Source organism: Leptodactylus fuscus, chromosome 1 (assembly GCF_031893055.1).
Source record: "Leptodactylus fuscus isolate aLepFus1 chromosome 1, aLepFus1.hap2, whole genome shotgun sequence".
Taxonomy (NCBI): domain Eukaryota; kingdom Metazoa; phylum Chordata; class Amphibia; order Anura; family Leptodactylidae; genus Leptodactylus; species Leptodactylus fuscus.
In genome coordinates this window covers 280629660-280651953 of record NC_134265.1, presented here as the reverse complement: position 1 = coordinate 280651953, position 22294 = coordinate 280629660, and the positions used below count along the sequence as shown (strand labels likewise).

Below are 22294 nucleotides of genomic sequence, written 5' to 3'. Positions count from 1 at the left end.
TGTTTGTGTGAGCTTCTTCCTTTTTTCTTTTCAAATTACAACTTGCTGAATTTAACATTTATATGCAACAATAAAAAAACATAAAAAAACAAATACTGTAAGTGCCAGAACAAATACATCTTATCATCAGAACACAAATTGTTCAGCATTTTCAACCTGAATGCATTGAACAAACCGAAAGAAAAAAGCTGCTCCTATCCTCAAGTGCGATAGTCTCATCCTAATTATATGTTAACAAGAGTACAAGAATCAATATTTATAACACCTATTTCTACATGTAACAATTGTTTTTTATTATATCACTAAACATGTAATTTATTAAGAAAAATAGTCCAGTAGATAAATCCTCATTCTATAAAATATGAACTAATCAAACAATTATTAGGACATTTTTAAACTACTGGCCTTTTATCATCAATTTGTCCTTTCTAGTGAGTGAAATGTAATCTTGTCCATAGGACCTCCCTTCTTCTTGTTATCTGAGGTGCACTACAATAAGTGTCCTACCATACTACCTAGTAATTGTACATTAGCATCAAGTCCTCAGTCATTCCTTACATCAGTGACTGCATCAACATATACTGAGCAATGCAATATGAGAACATAACATGACTTCTGTATTAATTACTCTACCTTTAATAATAAGGGACATGCATCAAACATGAAGATTGGAACCTCCCTTCTTGTGGTTATCTGAGGTGAACTACAATAACACACCTCTGAGAGAGATGGTCCCACTCTAGTGTCATATTACAGGACCTGTATACTGCTAGTCTGACACTAGTTAACATTAAAATTTTGTGAGGTGGATCATTCTCTGTACATATCTCACATATAGACCCCACACTTTTAGACCACAGACTGAACAGATCTGAATTCAAGATTTTCGGAATGACACTGTAATAGTTATATTTTAAAATATTATCCCATCGCGATCCCAACTTGAATTTTGGTACAGATGTGGCTAAGGGCATAGCAGGCCCATGTGCATTTTTTTGAAATTTTTAAATAAAACATTTTTTTTTCGGAAATGCGTTTTAAAATTTTGCGTTTGCATTCACATGGGTAAAATATTAACAAAGACACTCTTGTGACATATTTGGTGAAAGCCTGTATAGTTCTGAGTAGAATGGCGTTTATTTTGTTTCTCTATCTTTTTTCTAGCCTAAGTTATGAGGAGAAATGTAAAGGCAGGCAACACAGAAATTCGCACTTTTTCTGAACTTTGAAAATCAATTAAAAATCAAAAAAAATTTGTAGAATTTTTTTTTCTTCACATTTTGCATTCTCTGACACACTATTACCAAATAACAAAATCTCAAAAGAATTAAAAATATGGAGGGAAAAATCATTGGTTCACTTGACACGGAATGACCCCATTGTTTACAAAGTGTTTCCATAGAGCTGGGCCTGTGTGACAAGACAGGACAGATGATGTCACTCACTGTTATCTCCAGCTCTGTTGTTCAGCTAATTGCAGTTTGCTGATAAAGCATGTCTGTTATCACCATATGTAAACATACTGATAACACTGAGTCTGTTCTCTCCAAGCATGTGCATATAAAGCAACAGTCTTTCTACAGAGAGACTTGGGGGTTCTTCACACATTCATTTTCTAGCTACCAGTAACACAGCCACACATAATACTAGTTGAATCAATACCTTATTCTTTACAGTACTTGTTAATAATGGAATTGTCCCAGTGCCCTATTCTTTACAGCAGAACAAGAGTGAGATATAAACAATGCAATATATTAAAATGAACCAGTTGATGATTAGCATTAGATGTAGCCTTGATATTGGCCCATCCAAAAGCAAGTGTTTCAACACAAAACACCCAATTTTGCTGTGAAGTTGTGAGTTCACTTGGGTTGCTTTGACTTTGTCTTTGTTTTCTCCTATAGTTGGGATCCTCATCGTCTGTACCCTTTACCTCCATATTCTCCCAATTGTTCATGACTGTTGTGGTTCCACTGATCATTGGCCAGGTATGTTTCTCCTTTTTGTTTTCTCAGTTATCCAGAATTGTTGTAACGCTGGTGTTATTTTCAGTATGTAACTGCATGCCGTATGCACCTCAGTTCCTTGTCTAGAATTTAAAAGTTAAAGGGTTGACTTTCAATCTCAACCCCTTAATGACCAGGCCTGTTTGCCACTTAAAGGGAATGTGTCACCAGAAAATGACCCAATAGGCTAACAATACCAACTCTGTAGGGATTTTCCATCCCAGACAGTATTATAAGATAATACCTCTCCAGATAACATCATTAAACTATGGTTGTATACACTACTACTAGTTTTAATAAATACAGAAGAATGGTGATACATTCCTTTGCTGATCAGACTGTATTAATTTTGTTATCTTTGCATTTTCTTTTGATTTACCTATGAGAGGGCTTGTTGTTTTTATTCCGGATTAGTTCCTTTTCATCAATGGCACTATGCTGTTGTACACATTAATTTTTTGTTTTGTTTTCCATCTTTCGCTTTTTTTTTTCACAATTCTTTTTTGTAACAGAATCAAGTCGATTTTTGCCCGTTCTGCTATGCCTCTTTTGGTAGAGCTACTGCTCAGAACCAGAGCAAGTTTCATAACTGGCAGATAATGGAGATCCGGCAGTAATGCTTGGTATCAGAGTTCTGAAAAAGTGGAAAAAAATAAAAATGTATGGGTTGGAAGAAACCTAGATTTTATTTGTGGCAAAATTTCCCAGTACTAAGAGATACTTTAATATTTATGTACTGGATACTAACTGTATAAAGTTGTGGTATTGAACATATAGTTTATTGACTATTTATACATTTTTTTATTTTTATTGTGAACCATTAATCATTAAAATACGTTTTAATAAAATCTAAGAGTTTGGGGGAGGGGACATTTCTGTTAAACGTTATTAAACATTATTAAAGAGGCTCAACTAGGTATTGGAGCGAGCTCCGATCTTGGTAAGGGCAGAACTGTGTACTACATCCTGGCTCCCCAGCACAGTCTTGCGAAGTTTCTGGGCAATAACTGCAAGATCATTATAACAAACTAGCATGTACCTGCAACTTCATCTGCGGGTTGGCGGTGCGCTGAACCGCTTATATGTACACACTCGCTGGCACTTCTGATTGGCAGTGCGCACACGTGTGAACCCCTGCGCGCCCCACCTTCCATTGGCCCTCGCTGAGCACAGCGGTCTCTGTACCTACATATACATCCCAACTTTCGAAGAGCCGAAAGAGAGAGAAAATATGCGCCACGCGCACCGCGGGAACCTTAACGCCACCCACTTTTATGTTGATTCCGCCCATTCTCATGGGGTTTTTTTATGTGCCCCCACACAGCCCCCCCTTCATCTGCCCCAGTGTCATGCCATGCTCCCCCTTCATCTGCAGCAGTGTGATGCCGTTCCCCCCCCCCCCCCGCACCTGCCCCACTGTCATGCCGTTCCCCCCCCCCCCCCCCCTGCACCTGCCCCAGTGTCATGCCGTTCCCCCCCTTCATCTGCAGCACTGTCATGCCGTTCTCCTCCCCTTCATCTGGCCCAGTGTCATGCCGTTCTCCCGCCTCTTCATTTGCCCCAGTGTCATGCTGTTCTCCCTCCTGCTCTTTATCTGCTCCCAGTTTCATAGGCCCTTACATTATGTCCCTGTGGATGTGTAACACAAAGAAATAGTTGTACTCTCCTTCCCACGCCGCTCTCTCCACTCACTCACTCCACATAGTTGTCAGGCAGATGGCTGGGAGGTATGCGTAGCTGCTCTGCCTCATGTATGCCACACGCAGCCGGAGCTGCGAGTAGGCACTATGCTGGCCGGGTTCGGGAATGGAGAGCGGCCTGCCCACACACTGGCTTGGAGATATCGGGCCGCGCCGCTTCTCCGAGCAGGCAGCCTGCTCTGCTTGATGTATGCCACACACAGCCGGAGCTGCGAGTAGGCGCCATGCTGGCTGGGCTCGGGAGCGGAGAGCGGCCCGCCCTCACGCTGCCTTGGACGTATCGGGCCACGCCACTTCTCCACAGGCCCGCCCAGAGCCTGGCATGCACCATTGGGAGCGCCGTGGACAGAGCAGCGAGGATGCCATGACAGGCCGTACAGTGGAGTCGGAGTATCATTTCGCCGGTCCCGATGGGGCTGTCGGGGGAGTACACACCTCGAGAGGTGGCTTATCATTCCTTCCGACAAAATATCTAGGTATGTGTGAAATCTCAGCCAAATCCGTACAGGCGTAAACATCCAAACACACAAACCCACAAACATCCAAACACACATACTTTCACATTTATAATATTAGTGGGATATATCTTGATGTGAGAACTAGTACCAACTCATGATAGAGATATATATATCTGTCATTTGTCGTTATGCGATCAAATAGGTCTCAGAATAGATATTTTGTCGAATCGGCAAGGGTCCTTTTTGTTTTGATCCGGACTATCATTGTCAGTTCCACTTGGATCTTTCCAGGCTACACTGTGCTTTTCTTATAGTCCCTGGCCAGCCAGCGTACTGGAAATGTCCTTGTGATAAGCCACAATTCCCGAGCTATTCCCATTAATGGCATGTTATTTAATTTTACTTTCCTCATTTTTGGCTTTTTTTTGTTTTACTTAAGAAATAAGCAAAATATGTTATAAAGTTGACATAAAATTCTATAACCAAATAAAAAAAAAACCTGGTATAATTGTAGTAAGAAAATAGTGGTCTTTGGGCAACAGCTGTACTGTATAGTTTTCTTGTAGAATACATAAGTAGGCTGCATACAGTAGCCAGAAAAGGCAGCGCAGCTTTGGTCAATAGGCAAACAAGAGGAGACTCTCAGATAAAATTGTGGGTGACAGATCAGATTCTGAACACATCCAAGTTATTCTCTGGAGGTGTCTAATGAACGGCCTCTTGCTCAAAGCTCTGCAGATGTCACCAGCAATGTTAGTCCAACATCATGCATATTTAATTAGTTTTCAGATCATCAATATTAAATAGTAATCCGGGCGACATATTTGTGAGTATATTCAGAACAACCGAGTTGAATCACATCTCACCATTAATATGTATGCTATATTAAGGAGTTTTGTGATTATAAGAAATTATTTTCATCTTATCAGCTGCATGTGGACACTAGTTTTTTGGGTTTTTTTTCTTTTTGCTTTTTGCCATAGCTTAATGTAAGATGGACTAAGTTCATGTATATAACTTTTTAAGACCTGTTTGTTAAACTTTAAGTGACCTTTATTTTGATGGATCCAACAAACACATCGCAGCGCAAGCTACTTATATTAACCCCTTAAATATGCACGGTCATTTCAACACACTTTACATACAATAAATAGTATAATTGATTATAAGTAGAGATGAGCGAACAGTAAAATGTTCGAGATTCGATATTCGTTTCGAGTAGCCCCTCAATATTCAACTACTCGAATCGAATATCGAACCCTATTATACTCTATGGGGGGAAAATGCTCATTTCAGGGGTAGGCAACATTCGATCAAATTATACTTACCAAGTCCACGAGTGAGGGTCAGGCTGGATCCTCCGAGAAGTCTTCTCCGTGCAGCGTCCCCACGGCATCTTCTGGCTCTGAATTCACTCTGCCAGGCATCGGGCCTGGGCAGAGCCGACTGCGCATGCCCACACTACAAGCGGGCATGCGCAGTCGGCTTTGCTCTAGCACGATGCCTGGCAGAATGAATTCAGAGCCGGAAGACGCCGCGGAGAAGACTTCTAAAGGTAGGAGAAGAACCAGCGTTGATTGGCCGACTGTATAGCATTCGGCCAATCAATGCTGGTTCTGCATCAAACTTGTCCATTCGAATAGCGAGTGGTACTCGATCGAGTATGAGTATTTTGAATACCGTAGTATTCGATCGAATACCTACTCAATCGAATACTACTCGCTCATCTCTAATTATAAGGTATATCAGAGAAACCTTCTCCTTCGCTCTTATCAGGCTGTTTCCCTGCTCCTCACTATCTCCTAAATTGCCTTTCACTCTGAAAATATTTTTATATCAGTCTCAAGGCATACCACAGGTCACATGACTCAGATAACTCATGTATAGAAGTGTATAGAGAGGGGAGGAGTGAGCAGGAAGTGCAAGACATATGAGACAAAAGTCAGTGAGTAGAAGCTTTCTATCACAAACAAAGCACTTTACTGACATCAATACAGGTCAGTAATTTGTTTTGCATAGTCCTGGGTCACATCCTGAGTGCAAGACATAGTTATAGAGCAGATTCTCCCATATACAATATGTAGAATGTAGGAAATTAACTTCCACTAAGCAGCCCAGAGAGAACCACATTCTCCAGGTATAGCATGCAGAGGGGAAAATGCTAAAAACTGCAGAATACACATCCTATAATGACCAGAAACTGCTTTATTCCTCATGTACATACACAACAGCTTATTCTGAAAATTCACTTGAAATGACAGGTACATTTGCTGTTCTCTTGTCTACTAGCTGGTTTGATGCTACGGTATGGCTTGGTTCATGCAGAAAACATGAACAACATGAATGTCAACATGAATATCACATGGTATATTTTATAGTTGGAAACAATGGTAGATTTATGCAGTTGAATAAGCATATAGCTTTGAAAACCCTGTTTAAACGTGTAGACAAATGTATAGCCAGGGTGCAGTGGGACAGCATAATCTTGAAACAAGACCGGTCTGATAAGTCTTAAAAGGGTTGTCCAATTCTTTTTTTGTTGACGACCTGTCCTCAGCACAGGTCATCAGTAAAAGGTCTGTGAGGTTCTGGCACCCAGAACCACACTGATCCGCTTAGAGCTCTTGGACGCTATGACCCCCATTCTTTTTACAGCCTGACATGCGGTTGGAGGACACGAGGAGGGGGGCACAGCATGTGGACATAACAGGCAGAAACAACTTTTTGCAGAGGTGGGGGACATATGCAGCTCTCACGATAACATGTTGTAGTTCCTTGTAGTTCCACAAAAATGTACCAAAAAGTACACCATCTTTCATCGTAAGCCCTCCTCTTATCTTCTTACCGCTGTCACGTGTTCTATCCATCCGAAGGAGTATGAAGCCATCCAGGGAGTACTGATTATTCCTCCATATTATCTTCTCTCTTGCCATGCTTCCTTAACCAGTGTGTGTGTGGGGAGGGGGGGTTGGGTTAACAGACCCTGTAACAGAGTCCCACGTGTCCACAGTAAAAGAGAAATTTCAGTCAGCCGACCGCAGGCATCTTCCGAGCCTAAACAATAGATGCCAACAATATTTAATTAAAAAAAAGTCCGCATTTCATGGTGGTTTCTTCTCCATGCTTTGTCTGCTTCATGTTGTCCATGCTTCCCTTAGCTCTTGGGAGGATGGTAACAAGGCACATGTGCACAGGAAAATTCCATTTAGCCGACTGCAGGCATCTTCCAAGCATAAAAAAATAGACGCAAAGAAAAACAGTCTACAGGTTTTTCCATTCAAGATAGTTAGCTATTTGTAGTGCTAGGTTACTTTAGTAGAAGATTCTTGAAGATACAGACAAAAAGAGTGAAAAAGGAAAAATAAAGCCCACTCTCAGCTTGGAGCTCTGTATCGAGGCAGCCACTCACGGTGACACCATCATGGAAGTAGATATGAAAAGGTACAATTTTATATTATGGTTATAGGGTTTGGAAAAACACCAAAGCAATCCTTGGCTCTATTCACATTTTTTATTAAATGTACAGTGTTATAATATTCAGAAAAGTTTTCTCCTGCAGTTATGAAGAATTTTGTAGGAAAATGCACCTAGAATTCAGTAGTGTAAGGTTCATTAGGAATTATAAATGATGTTAACATCAGATGGAGGAAAGGTTCAGTCAAAAAGTTCACCTGACTCATAAGTTCTCCTCTCTGCAAGAATTACTAAACCTAAAAATGTAAGTGTTTACCTTCCACTCCTTCATAATAAGTTTTATTCCTTGGCAGTGTTTCTATAGTGGGATATGATACACACATTTTATTGAAACAACCACCAAAATAAATAAATAGAAAGTAAGACATGCAATTAAGAAACAAGAAAGAAGGCCGACTTACTCTTCTGAACATTGAAATTGCAACACCAAGTAGGACAAGCAGATCAAGGAAGTAGCATGTGTTGCTAAGATCTGCATATAGTCCAATTTTCAAGCACCTAGCTCCTGTCTGTGACATGTTTTTTGACCACATGGAAGCTCAAAAATGGATTTAAAAAAAAGTGTGGAATTGTGAAGGTTATAATCTTGTAATGTATGAAAAACATTGTTATCCTTAAAGAGGACCTTTCACTTCCTGGGGCACATGAGGTGTAATACACCACTAGAAAGCCGACAGTGCACTGAATTCAGCGCACTCTCGGCTTTCACGTTATGTGCCCCCAGTGAAGAGCTATGGGTGCCAGAACTGTAGCTCTTCACTGTCAGAAGGGCGTTTCTGACAGTCAATTAGGAACACCCTTCCTCACAATAGCGTCTATTGTGTCAACGCTCAGCTTAATCACTGGGTGGTTAGCAACTCCCCCTCTCACAGTACAGCGCAATAGATGCTAATGTGAGGAAGGGCGTTCCCAACTGACTGTCAGAAATGCCCTTTTGACAGTGAAGAGCTATGGTATTGGCACCGATAGCTCTTCACCAGGGGCACAGAACGGGAAAGCCGATAGTGCACTGAATTCAACGCACTGTCAGCTTTCTAGCAGTATATTACACCACATATGCCCTAGGAAGAGAAAGGTCCTCTTTAAAAGCTGAATGTTAGATATAGTTGCTTATGCTTAATACTGGTATAATGTTATATGATAAGATGGCGCCTGTATGCAAGATGGGTGCAAGAAAAACAAATGCCTGGCTTTCTGCCAGAAGACAGCTCCCCAAGGTTACCACGCAGGACCAGGAGTAGCTGTCTATATATGGAACTGCTTAAACTTTTTTCTGTTTGATTGAGATGTACCATACCAATCAGGAATGAATATGAAAACTTACGTTGTTATATCACTTCTTTTCTCTGCTACTATTTAACCCCCGTGTTTTAATAAAAGTGCATCAGTATTTCTTCCTTGGTTGAGAGAGGAACTAATACCAACATTGTGTGTCTGGTGTCATTTCCTTACTGCTGGCACTCAGCCTAATTAATTATGATGACGACAGTTACCCAGGATTATTGGTCAATTAGTCATAAACATGGCTTTGACCTTATCAGAATGATTGTGCAGTGCATACTGTTTCTTGACTTGTCATTTATGACAAACTGAGAGGGACAGAATCCTTGAACAGAGAGACCTTTTAGATCACTACTGTACGCTCCTAGGCCAAGGTGTCTGCACTGTTTAAAGGGATTTTTCTGGGAAAAAAAAAAAAAATTAATAAAATATCTGTCAGAGCTATCAATGAGTTAATAAATGCACCCATATAGCTTTAGCCAAGTTTTGAGTGATTTTGGAGTGTCTCTGGGATAGCCTGCATTTGTTTACAGCTTCAGCTTCCTGCTATGTAACTTCCTCACTATCCCGTCTCGCCTCACTCGCCCTCCTTAATCGCTACCCCTCTTCTTCTCTCACTCCCTCCTCTCTTTCTCCTTCTTCTCTCTCTCCCTCCCTCCCTCCCATGCATCCCCTCTCTGTTTCTCTAGCTATCGTGCCTTTCCCTACCTACTCAGCCCAACCCCATTATACAGTATACTTATCTTCCTGTGATACGGCATGTGCTCTTCTCCATCACTGCTCTGTTCGCTGCAGTGATGATCCAGCTCTACTGCAAATGCAGTTGCTGCGCAGTAGAGATGGATTGTCAGCAGCAGTGTGCAGAGCAGCGCTGGGAGAAGTGGCGGCAGTTAAAAGAAGGAGGAGCCACCCCGCGTGAAGAAGCCTGACAGGTAAGTATGATGTAGTGGATGGGGGGTGGAGTAGTAGTGACGATCCATTTCGTGAAATGGGGAAACTGTCCGTCACCAGATAATCAGAAAATGTCCCTGGGACGGTCACATGACCGCTGCAGGAATATGGGTAACTATACATTTTTTATTAATTAGGTTATTTAGAAAGTAGGAGGGGAGGGTGTATAGATTAGTGTAGGGATTCCCAGTTATCCCATATAACCCCTTTAACATTGGAGGTCTATCATCTTCAGTGATGAGTCCCATTTTTGTCTCACACTCAAGCATGTGAAGAAGACTATGTCGCTCATACTCTATATTCAAAAATTTCAATTCAATGTTTTGTATCCTGTGATTTCTATAATTCTAAGGGTCAGTTCACACGTGAACTGCCCGCGCGGGTTTTGACACCGAGAGAGACGCGGTGAGCCGCGTCTCTCTCTTGTCAAAACCCGCCTGCCGCGACCATCACGGTCGCAGCTTTCCCCTCCGCTGTCGGCTCAAATGAATGAGCCGACATAGGAGGGAGCTGCCGGGGGCGGAAGAAAGGGCATGTCGTTTCTTTTCTCCGCTAAAAAAAACCCGGTGGTCTACATAGACCACCATTGTAAAGGGGCGGATTTTGAAGCGAAATCCGCTGTCAAAATCCATCCCTTTGCCTACGTGTGAACTAGCCCTAAGACTTTTCCTTCTTGGTGTTTGAATATCAATGTTGAGGAGTATGAAATGAGGAAATGTTCCATAAAGAGATGCTCTCATTTGCTGTTTCATGGTGCTGTGTGATGTCCACTTCTGCATGGTGGCTTCTTTAGGGTTTCATAGATGTGGGAAAAAAAAGTCTAAACACAAAAAACTAGCATTTGAATAAAAAACAGTTCGCTTTTTTTTATCAAGACTTTAATAAAGGGACTCAATTCTCACAAACCTAAAAAAGAATGTTTTCATTTTTGTTTTCCTACATTTACTACTGCAAAGTAAAAATCTATAACCTAATTACTTTCTACAAACAGAATTGTGTCTGGGCGTATTTTTAGTGAAGATCTGGCATGGTTATTGATGCAATCTTGGGGAACATAACATAGCTTGATCACTTTTTATAATGCCTTTTTGGTGGCCGACAGGCAAAAAAATAGCAATAATTCTGTCACGTTTTTTTTTTAGGTTTACACCATTCACCACGCTGGGAAAATAACATTTATAGTTTTGTTGCTTGGGTAATGAGAGGAGACATAGCCATGCTTAAGTTATATATCACAAGTAGAATCATAATAAAATTACTCCCTTATCCCAAAATGTTTATATGATGATAATAATAATAATAATAAAGGTAACACACACCACATTAAAAGGGTCGTCCACTTTCAGACAAATATTGACACCGTTATTTTTTGTATAATAAAAAGTTGTACAATTTTCCAATATACACTGCAACACAAGGGAACACTCAAATAATACCTCCTAGATCTGAACATGTCAAAATGAGGCTCAGTAGTGCGTGTGGCCTCCATGTGCCTGTATGACCTCCCTACAACACCTGGGCATGCTCCTGAGGTTGCGGATGGTCTCCTGAGGGATCTCCTCCCAGACCTGGACTAAAGCATCTGCCAACTCCTGGACAGTCTGTGGTGCAACGTGACGTTGGTGGATGGAGCAAGACATTATGTCCCAGATGTGCTCAATTGGATTCCGGTCTGGGGAGCGGGCGGGCTAGTCCATTGCTTCAATGCCTTCATCTTGCAGCAACTGCTGACACACTTTAGCCACAGGAGGTCTGGCATTGTCCTGCATTAGGAGGAACTCAGGGCCAACCGCACCAGCATATAGTCTCACAAGGGGTCTGAGGATCTCATCTCGGTACCTAATGGCAGTCAGGCTACCTCTTGTGAGTACAGGGAGGGCTGTGTTGCCCTCCAAAGAAATGCTACCAAACACCATTACTGACCCACTGCCAAACCAGTCATGCTGAAGGATGTTGAAGGCAGCAGATCACTCTCCACAGCGTCTCCAGACTCTGTCACATGTGCTCAGTGTGAACCTGCTTTCATCTGTGAAGAACACAGGGCGCCAGTGGCAAAATTGCCAATCCTGGTGTTCTGTGGCAAATGGCAAACATCCTGCACAGTGTTGGGCTGTGAGCACAACCCCCATCTGTGGACATTGGGCCCTCATACCATCCTCATCGAGTCGGTTTCTAACTGTTTGTGCAGACACCTGCACATTTGTGACCTGCTGGAGGTCATTTTGCAGGGCTCTGGCAGTGCTCCTCCTGTTCCTCCTTGCACAAAGGCGGAGGTAGCCATCCTGCAGCTGGGTTGTTGCCCTCCTGCAGCTCCCTCCACGTCTCCTTGTGTACTGGCCTGTCTCCTGGTAGCGCCTCCAGCCTCTGGACACTACACTGACAGACACAGCAAACCTTCTTGCCATAGCACGCATTGATGTGCCATCCTGGATGAGCTGCACTACCTGAGCCACTTGTGTTGGTTGTAGAGCCCGTCTCATGCTACCTCGAGTGTGAAAGCACAACCAACATTCAAAAGGGACCAAAACATCAGCCAGAAAGCATTGGTACTGAGATGTGGTCTGTGGTCCCCACCTGCAGAGCCCTCCTTTATTGAGTGTGTCTCGATAATTGCCGATAATTTCCATCTGTTGTCTATTCCATTTGCACAACAGCAGGTGAAATTGATTGTCAGACAGTGTTGCTTGGAGTTACATAGTGTTGCTTAAGTGTTCCCTTTATTTTTTGAGCAGTGCACTTTTTACATTATTTCCTCACAGTTTTAGATCTCTGCTTGCTGTTCTTCATTCTCCTTATTCCAAGTGGATACAAATCAGTCCATGGTCATGTGATGCACACACAGCTGCACAGCTCGTTACCAGGCAGATGTCTGATTACTGGGCTGTGACTATAATCAGCTGTGCACCTGTGTGCTCATCACATGACCATGGACTAATTTTTATCGATTGGGAGTAAGCGGAATGAATGACAGCGAGCAGAGGTCTAGAAAACCGAGGAAGTGATACAAAAAGTATATTGGAAAATTGTATAACTTTAGAATATGCAAGCAATGAGATTTGTCTCTCAGTATTGATCTGAAAGTGGCAAACCCCTTTAATTTTATTTAAAATTTTTATTTATTTATACAGTGTCCTTCCCACTGCAGTCTCAGACTGACAGTGCCAAATGGTCTGGCAGCCCATCATAGTTAGCCTATCACCTGCTGGCTGCACCTCCTTACTAATAACAAAGCTACTTTCTGCTGGCTGCGAGTAAGGAGCATTGTTATTGGATGTCTGCGACTCCATTAGTATTGCTGTGGCATCTGCAACGCGCCTCAAGTATTACTAAATTTAGATTTTTTTTCCAAAGTTAAAATGGCATTATTGCAACTTCGGGCGATTTTTGTATGTTTGTGGCAGAAATATCTGGCTACAGATAACATATCAATCAATAGCAATATATTCTTCATACAAAATAGTAGTGCTTGATCATATAGTCCCATGCTTAGTGAGGTGGCATTAGAAGGATGTTTTTCAGTATTAAATAATTTGAGGCATATAAATTAGTAGCTCCTTCATTTCTTATAGTAGATACTTTATTAATAAAATGTAACCAATGAATAGATTGCGTACACGAATGCCTGTCAAGAATACTGCCATATTAGTTCTAGTCCTATGAGTTTGTTAATCAGAACCTGAACATAGTGGATCCTCTACAAGTCAACCCATGATCGGAAGACTGAGAGAGAAAATAAAATGTAAAGTGATATTTATTATTGTAGGTGACTTCCAGGTGGGCATGGGTTAAACAACACACAGTGATGCTATTGATAGTCACTGCAGTGTGTTACTTCCCTTACGCTTTCATGCCATCTTCTTCTCCTGCACATAAGTGCTTGTGACAGACCTTTATTTTATGTTTTATATTAAAGAGCAATTTATGATTAAATGTTAATGACATAGAATTTTCACAGTGCGCCCGTATATTCTACCAGTTTGAACATTTTTCAAAGAAGCACACCAAAACCCACTGTTTTCCATGAATAAGTAATAAAAAGCATGTCTGCACATTATCATTCATGCATTCTCTAGTTACCCGGCCAGTGATTAACCCTTCTGTGGGATTTAGGAACAAGTTGCCAGTTTGGTGACGGTAGCCAAGCCGATGTAACACTGTGGCCAGCAGCAGCTGTTTTTGGAGGTTTTCAGGACAAATGTAGTCTCTAGTACAACCTGGGAAAAATAAGTCGCTTGTCTTAATAATTATAGTAATGATAAAGTTAGCTTGTCTTAAGGCTGCTGTGGGTGTGATTTGAAGCAAGGATATTACTAAAAATATGAACTTATTTCTGACATATCCAGTTTAAGGGTTTCTTGAATTCTTAGATGACCGCCGCCTTAAAGGGAATCTATTACCAAGAGAATGTTGTGTAATCCGTAGGCAGTATCTTTAGGACTAGGAGAAGTTGAGCAGATTGATGTAACAATGACTTTATGTATAGCGACAGCTGGTAATCTATGCTAGGACTGCCCACTGGACTCAAAGAAACACAGAAATAAATGGATAAATTACAAATCATACAAAATGTTTTCACCAAAAAATTCTATATCAATCTTTTTGGCTGCTTTCTCTATAACATGCTGCAAATGCATATTACAGAGCATTTTCATGGTTACAGGCTCCCTTTAAAGAGGCCCTGTCAACCAAAGATCAATTACCTACAGTACATCATCCAATAGGAGCATTTTACTTTTTTGTTTATGCAAATCTGTTCAGCCATTCCAAAGATATAAGCCTTTTAAGTGTTTGATTCTATATGCACTATACTAGCCAAGTGGGCAGTAACACTCCATAACATACCGGACACAGGTCTCAGAGAAACCACAATATGAGTAACCACTTAGCTATTATGCCCTAATGTACAGCAACACTATAATGGCAAGTAACATTGGGTATAAGGTTTATAGCTCTTATCCACCTGCTGCTGGTATTTGGTCCCATTATCTGTATAACGTTTTCTGAAACAAAGGTATTGAATGAGTAGTCAGTGTAACATATAAGGTCTGCCCATCAAGTTTGTTACAGTACCACTGTTAGGGCTCCACAGGTGCCATCTTGCCATCCACATGGGAAAATATTGCATTGCCAAGGTCTCATTGTTGAATGAGTAACAATGCAAGTATTGGGAGTGCCATAAATTTAAAAGACCTCATGTCTACCCCCTAGCTAAGTAAAGCTACGTTCACATCTGTGCCAGAGTCTGTTGGAGACCCTGTTACACTGTCCACCAAAAATCGGCAGAGAATTTTTTTCTTCAAAGATTTCATTTTAAAAACAACAGACCTCTTTATAGTCAGTGTATGACCACTGTTTTATTGGTCCATCTCTCCATTGTTCTGGTCCTCCCACAGACCAGAACAACAGAGAGGCAGTGCTAGTGTGAACCTGGTGCCACAAATGCTGGAAATTATTGTTCTGCAACATCCGGAGAGCCTCAGGTTTTATTGGTGACTATAGGTTTAAATTCATTTTTTTACACTTAGTTGCTGATTCACGTTCTTTCAAATATAACCAATATAGACATCTCATTTGTGTTCAAAATATATAGGATATATACAGATTTTTCATAAAGGAAATTGTAAAGGGAGTCTGTCAGGTCTATAATGCCTTTTGAACCAATAATCGTGCCATGCAGGGGTCTTTAACAGGAGCAAAAATCATGCAGCTGCAGAAGCAGGGAGTTGGCTGGAGCTCCTGTTATAAAGGCAGGGGACAGTTTATTACCGTCCTGACTTCCTGATCGCTGTGTACACAGCGCAAAGAGAGCAGTATACACAGCTATGGGAGTCGCCATGATGCAGCTACCCTCTGACCTGTCGGTCACAGGATCTGCTGGGAATCTGACACTATTAGGGTCCACTGACATGGAGGAAAATGGCACTTTATTTGACGCTGAATTTTCACTGCAGAAAAAAGCCTCCAATTAATTTCAATGGCTTCTGCTAGTTTTTTTTTTTCCACTAGTGGAATTTTCCACTAGTGAAAAAAAAGCTAGCGGCACACATTGAAATCAATGGGAGAAAATTCAGCGACAAATAAAGCACCATTTTCCTCCATGTGCATGGACCCTGCAACTGGGGCTGATACCTTAGCCCCAATTACAGGAAGAATGCAGCCTATTGCACACCACTGCTGAGCTGATCTTAGCCTAAAGGACCCTTAGAGCTGCTGGGTCCTTTAGGCTAAGATCAGCTCAGCAGTGGTGTGCAATAGGCTGCATTCTTCCTGTAATTGGGGCTAAAGGATCAGCCCCAGTTGCAGGGGAAATCCGCCTCCCGCCAATCCCCCCCCCCCCCCCCCTACCTTCACAGAAAAAAAATGGAGGGAAAAACCTTTTAAAAAATTAATAATTTAAGTAGCACCTTGTGCTATAAAAAAAAAAAAAAAAACACATTTTCTTTCATCTTTTCTTTATATACTGCACTGGGGGCATCCCCAATGCTGCGAGAACTCTCCAGCGCCACCTCCATCTTCTTCAGGAACGGGTCTTCTTTGCCTCTTCTTCCAGAGGTGGCTTTAAACTTCTAGGCCTTGGACAGCTGACTGTGCATGCCTGCCGGCCACAAGAAAATGGCCGCTTGCAATACTGTGTAAGCGGCCATTTTCTTGTGGCTGGTAGGCTTGCGCAGTCGGCTTTGCCCTAGGCCTAGAAGTTTGAAGCCAAGCCCCGAAAGAAGACGCGAAGAAGGCCCGTTCCTGAAGAAGATGGAGGCGACACTGGAGAGTTCTCTCGCAGCATTGGGGACGCCCCCAGTGCTGTTTGAGAACTCATTTGCATACTGACGAAAACTGGATTATATACTGAACGGCAGCGCAGAGAAGACATCTAAAGGTAGGAGACTAATAGCCTTTCTTAAGGCTATTCCTACATGGTAGGCAGAAAAAAATGAGTTTTAATGATAAGATCCCTTTAATGATATTGTGACAATTCTTGAGACTTTGTAGAAAGTCGCATTTGATAAATCTGCTATACAGACTTTTCCACCTGCATTACAAGATTTTTGCAGATAAGCTCAAAGAGTCACAAATCTCTACCTTGTGACTTTTCTACTCTAGAATTCTTTGCTGCAGGGCTTGATAAATTTCCATAATACTAAATGAAAATATTCTTTGGATGAGTAAAATTTACCACATACCAAACCATCAAAATTTCAGAGGGGAGCAGATTATGAGTAGATTTGACATGAAGTTCAGCATGGAATCCATGTCAAATCCAGCACATGTGAACTTGGCCTAAATATTTTATTGGTGCTGTCTTATCTAATGCAATTTACCTTCAAGAAAGCAACCCCTCCGTTTCACAGCTCTTTAATAGTAACTACACTGTAGATACTATCCTTGATATCCAACATGCCAGTCCTTTTCCAGATTATTATTTGGAGGAACTGTTTACACCTGTACTCATGTCTTTCGTAAAAATGTGCTTGCTGTCTTTAGATTGTTGTACTTTCTGAATGTATGTCTGAATTTTCTGTATACATAACAGGTTAAATAAGCGTTGAACACTTCATCAATTTTTAAGTAAATATATTTCTAAAGTTCTATTTGACATGAGATTTTCACCAGATGTCGGTAACAACCCAACCAATCCACACAGGCAAGAAATCAAAGCACAGATGTCCATAAATGAAGTTATGTGTAATAATGAGAAATAACACAGGGAAAAAGTATTGAACACACTGAAATGTATTTAATATTTCATCCAAAAGCCTTTGTTGGTAATGAAAGCTTCAAGACCCCTCCTGATGGAGAAACTAGTTGCCTGCATTGCTCAGGTGTGATTTTGGCCCATTCTTTAAAGGGATCCTATCACTAGAATCTCTTTTTTTCTAACTAATAAGTAGGAATAGCCTTAAGAAAGGCTATTCTTCTCCTACCTTTAGATGTCTTCTTCGCGCCGCCGTTTGGTAAATATTCCGTTTCCCGTCTTTATGCAAATGAGTTCTCTTGCAGCGCTGAAACAGCACTGTGGTGTCCCCCAATGCTGCGAAAGAACTCTCCAGTGCCGCCTCCATCTTCTTCAGGACCCGGCCTCTATCTACGTGTCATCTTCCAGCCTGCCTTTTAATCTTCTATGCATGAGCAGATAGCTCTGCCAGCGGGCCTCAGGCAGAGCAGACTGCACCTACACGCGACCATTTTTTTGTGGCCGCTTACTACAGGAGATCGCGTAAGCGGCCACAAAAAAATGCGATCTCCTGTAGTAAGCAGCCACAAAAAATGGCCACGCACAGGTGCAGTCTGCTCTGCCCGAGACCTGCTAGCAGAGCCAACTGCGCATGCATAGAAGATTGAAAGCCAGGCCGGAAGACGACATGTAGAGTCCAGTTCCTGAAGAAGATGGAGACGGCACTGGAGAGTTCTCTCGCAGCATTGAGGACGCCCCCAGTGCTGTTTGAGCGCTGGGGCCCACCCCCAGTGCTGCGAGAGAACTCATTTGCATAAAGATGGAAAATGGAATATCTACCGAATGGCGGTGCGAAGAAGACATCTAAAGGTAGGAGAAGAATAGCCTTTCTTAAGGCTATTTCTATGTGTTAGTTAGAAAAAAAGGGATTCTAATGATAGGATCCCTTTAAAACGTGAAGGTTCAGTGGGCTCCTTCTATGAACTCTGAGCTTTAGTTCCTTCCATAGATTTTTTATTGGATTAAAGGGGTTTTCCAGGGAGATTTTTTTTTTTTTTTTTTTAAAAAAAGGTCTGAGTATGCTAGTAATGGCTTAAGAAGTACACCCATATACCTTTAACAGGGTTTGGATTGATTTCTAGGTGTCTGGTTGCCGCTGCATTCTCTGTGTTTACTACTGTGCAGACTTCCTGTGTAGCTACTGCACTAACTCCCTCTCACTCAGCCCTTTGGTCCCAGGAACATGACGTGTATTATGGCATCCAAAGAGTCCAATTTTTGTTTCATATGACCAGACTGTATTCTCCTAGTATTTCATAGGCTTGTTTAAATGTTGTTGAGCAAACATTAAACACTCTTGAACATGCTGTCTGTTCAGCAATGGAGTCCTGTGTGCTGAGCGTGCATATAGGCCATGGAGGTTGAGTGTATTACTTATTGTTTTCTTTGAAACAATTGTACCTGTTGATTCCAGGTCTTTCTGTAGCTCTCCACAGGTGGTCCTTGACTCTTGGACAACTGTTCTGATCAATCTGTTCACTCCTCTCTCTGAAATCCTTTTATTTCCATTTCAGGATTATGGCACCAACTGTGCTCACTGGAATCTTCACCAGTTTAGAATTTTTACTGTAACCAATGCCATAAGTATGTGTAACAATAAGGTTGCAAAGGTCTTGAGACAACTCACTGGTTTTACCCATGATGAGGTATTTGAGCAGCACCCTAGTAATGAGATATCTTTTTATAGGCCATCAGGTGAACCAGCTGATATTATTTTTTCACTATTCTTCTTCTTCTTCTTCACAGTTTTCACTATTTTTCTATTTTCTGATAGATTTCATCTGGTGTGGGGACTTTCATGGCTCTTTGCACCTTTCTTTCTTCATGTGTTCAATACTTTTTCCTTATGTTATTTCTCATTATTACTCATAACTTCATTTATGGACATCTATGGTTTGATTTCTTTGCCTGTGTGGATTGGATAGGTTGTTATCGACATCTGGTGAGAACTTTGCCAATAGCACCTTTAGAAATATATTTACTTAGAAAATTGGTGATGTTTTCAATACTTATTTCACCCTCTGTATATATGAATGTAATATATATTACTGAAATGCATTGCTTTAAATCATTTGAATCCATTATGACATGTCATTGTATGAGAGCTCACAATTCACAATAAGTAAAGGGATTCTATCATTAAAATGCTATTTTTTCTGACTAACACATAGGAATCTCCTTATGAAAGGCTATTTTTCTCCTACCTTTAGATGTCTTCTCTGCGCCGCCGTTCGGTAGAAATCCCAGTTTCCTTTGGTATGCAAATGAGTTCTCTTGCAGCACGGGGGCGGTCCCCAATGCTGCGAGTGACATCTCCAGCGCCGCCTCCATCTTTGTCTGGAATGGCCTCTCCCCGCGTCATCTTCTTGCGTTGGGGTCAAACTTCTACGCATGAGCAGTCGGCTCTGCCATCAGGCCATGGGCAGAGCAGACTGCTCATGCCTGTGGCCATTTTTTTTGGCCACGGGCATGTGCAGTCGGCTCTGCCCAAGGCCCGATGGCAGAGCCTAGAAGTTTGACCCAAGTGCCGGAAGAAGACGCGGGGAGAGGTCGTTCCAGACGAAGAGGGAGGCAGCACTGGAGATTTCTCTCTCAGCATTGGAGATGCCCCCAATGCTGTTTGAGCACTGGGTACCGCCCCCAGTGCTGCGAGAGAACTCATTTGCATACCGACGAACACCCGGATTTCTACCGAACGACGGCGCGGAAAAGACATCTAAAGGTAGAAGAAGAATAGCCTTTCTTAAGGCTATTCCTACGTGTTAGTCAGAAAAATTAGCATTTTAATGATAGAATCCCTTTAACCATTTCATTTCCATAATGTTGCATGATTAATATCCTGTTAGCTATAAACCTGTTGATGCTCTACTGCACCATACTACATCAGAATATTACTTGATAATACCTTTTCAACCCTCTTCCTCTTTCAGTAAGTAGCTTTTATAAAGGTGGCGGTCGCTTAAATTTTTGTTTGTGAGAAGCTGAGTTATAAAATACTCTGCTGTACACTGAACACTTCTCACGCGACATGAGTTTGAGCATAGCCTTCGTTTTGTAGAGGTTTCTTTTCTCATTTACATTCCTTCCCATAAACAATTCACAGATTATAATGTTCTGCTTTCACTTTTTACCGCCATTACATCCCGCCGCCCCCTAATTAATTACTCAGGTAATGATTAATTCTTTCTCCTGCATTAATTTTTTGGGGGAAATAAAAGAAATCAAATGGCATTTATCTTTAGATTCATGAAAACTCTAGATATTCAGACTGTGAATTATTTAAGCTCCCCCAACACATACACTTTTGCTTTTCAAGCATAAGTTATAATTTAATTAAAAACTTCTGGCGCATTCCTGGCGCTTTAAATATTAACGCGTTCCATGGATCACTTTCGATTATCTACCGTCATGAAATTCCAGAAGATGTCACAATTTTAAGGTTCCTGAAGTTGCACTCAGAATTGTCTGTTGATGCAAGAGGGATTGTGATAATTACACACATCCATTAGTATCAGCAGAGGAGATAAACATCAGGGAGTCTTAATGGGCTTGTCTCGGTGACAGCCAGCAAAGAACATTTGACATAATTAAGGATAGATTTGATTCATTTGAAAATATACTCTCATTATAGGTGCCCAGTGGAAGTTGCACTAAAATTGTTAAATTCCCCAGAATAAGACGGTAGCGGCTGGGAAGCTTTTGAAATCCTCTGTGGCAGTCATTGGAATTATTCACTCCTCTTTATGTCTTTCTGCTGTCAAGTTCACTTTGCGTTTCCTTGTACTGCAAGCTCTGAAAGAGACAACCTGTTGGCTCCTCTCTTGCAGATTGTGCGGAGGTACATCAAGGACTGGTTGGAGAGGAAGAAGCCTCCATTTGGTGCCATTAGCAGCTGTGTCCTTCTCATGATCATATACACCACCTTTTGTGATACATTTTCTAACCCAAATATTGATCTGGACACCTTCAGTCTGGTTGTCATTGTATTTATCAGTAAGTGCATTCTGGAACTCACTTTTGCCTTTATATATTTATTGATATCTTGTTATAGTATAAGGTACAGAACTTCTTATACATTACTTTATATTATCCAGAAACCTCTTCTATTAGCTCAGTTTATGTGGGATAAACAGTGATTTGCTAATATGGAACGGTTATTGGAATTTCTCCATTTGCAAACAAATTCGGGCAGGTTCACATGGCAGAATTTTTGCGGCAAAAATTCTGCCTCCCATTCATTCCAGTGGGAGGCAGACATCAATTTTCCACTAGCTGAAAACATCAACTATTAAAAAAAAAAACGAAGTATCCTGCTCTATCTTCAAATGGTGTCGCCAGCAAGAAAATTTCCACTGCAGATTCTGAATGACTGGTCTCGCCACAAAATCTGCCAGGTGAAGTTTCCTTTATGGTGATAAGTAAAAGCTGATCCTCTGCCATTGACCTGTAAGGGTCCATTCACACGTAGGAAAATGGTGAGGAATTTGGTGTGGAATTTTCCATGCTGAAAAAAAAAAAGGCTCCCATTGATTTCAATGGGTTCTGCTAGCTTTTTTTTTTATTCCAAATTCCGCTAGTGGAAAAAAAAAAGCTAGCAGAACCCATTAAAATCAATGGGAGCCTTTTTTTTTCAGCATGGAAAATTCCACAACAAATTCCTCTTCCATTCACACGGAGGAAAATTGCGCTTTATTT

The 22294-nt window shown here is 41.4% G+C and overlaps 1 protein-coding gene across 1 annotated transcript in view; it reads left to right on the top strand.

The window, feature by feature from the left end:
• Window positions 1-22294, top strand: part of SLC10A7 (solute carrier family 10 member 7) — a 151875-nt gene that overhangs the window by 108356 nt on the left and 21225 nt on the right. The window contains exons 7-8 of the mRNA XM_075257768.1: window positions 1905-1988; window positions 21427-21592. Of these exons, the coding sequence (XP_075113869.1) occupies window positions 1905-1988; window positions 21427-21592 (250 nt within the window). The remainder of the gene's footprint in view (window positions 1-1904; window positions 1989-21426; window positions 21593-22294) is intronic.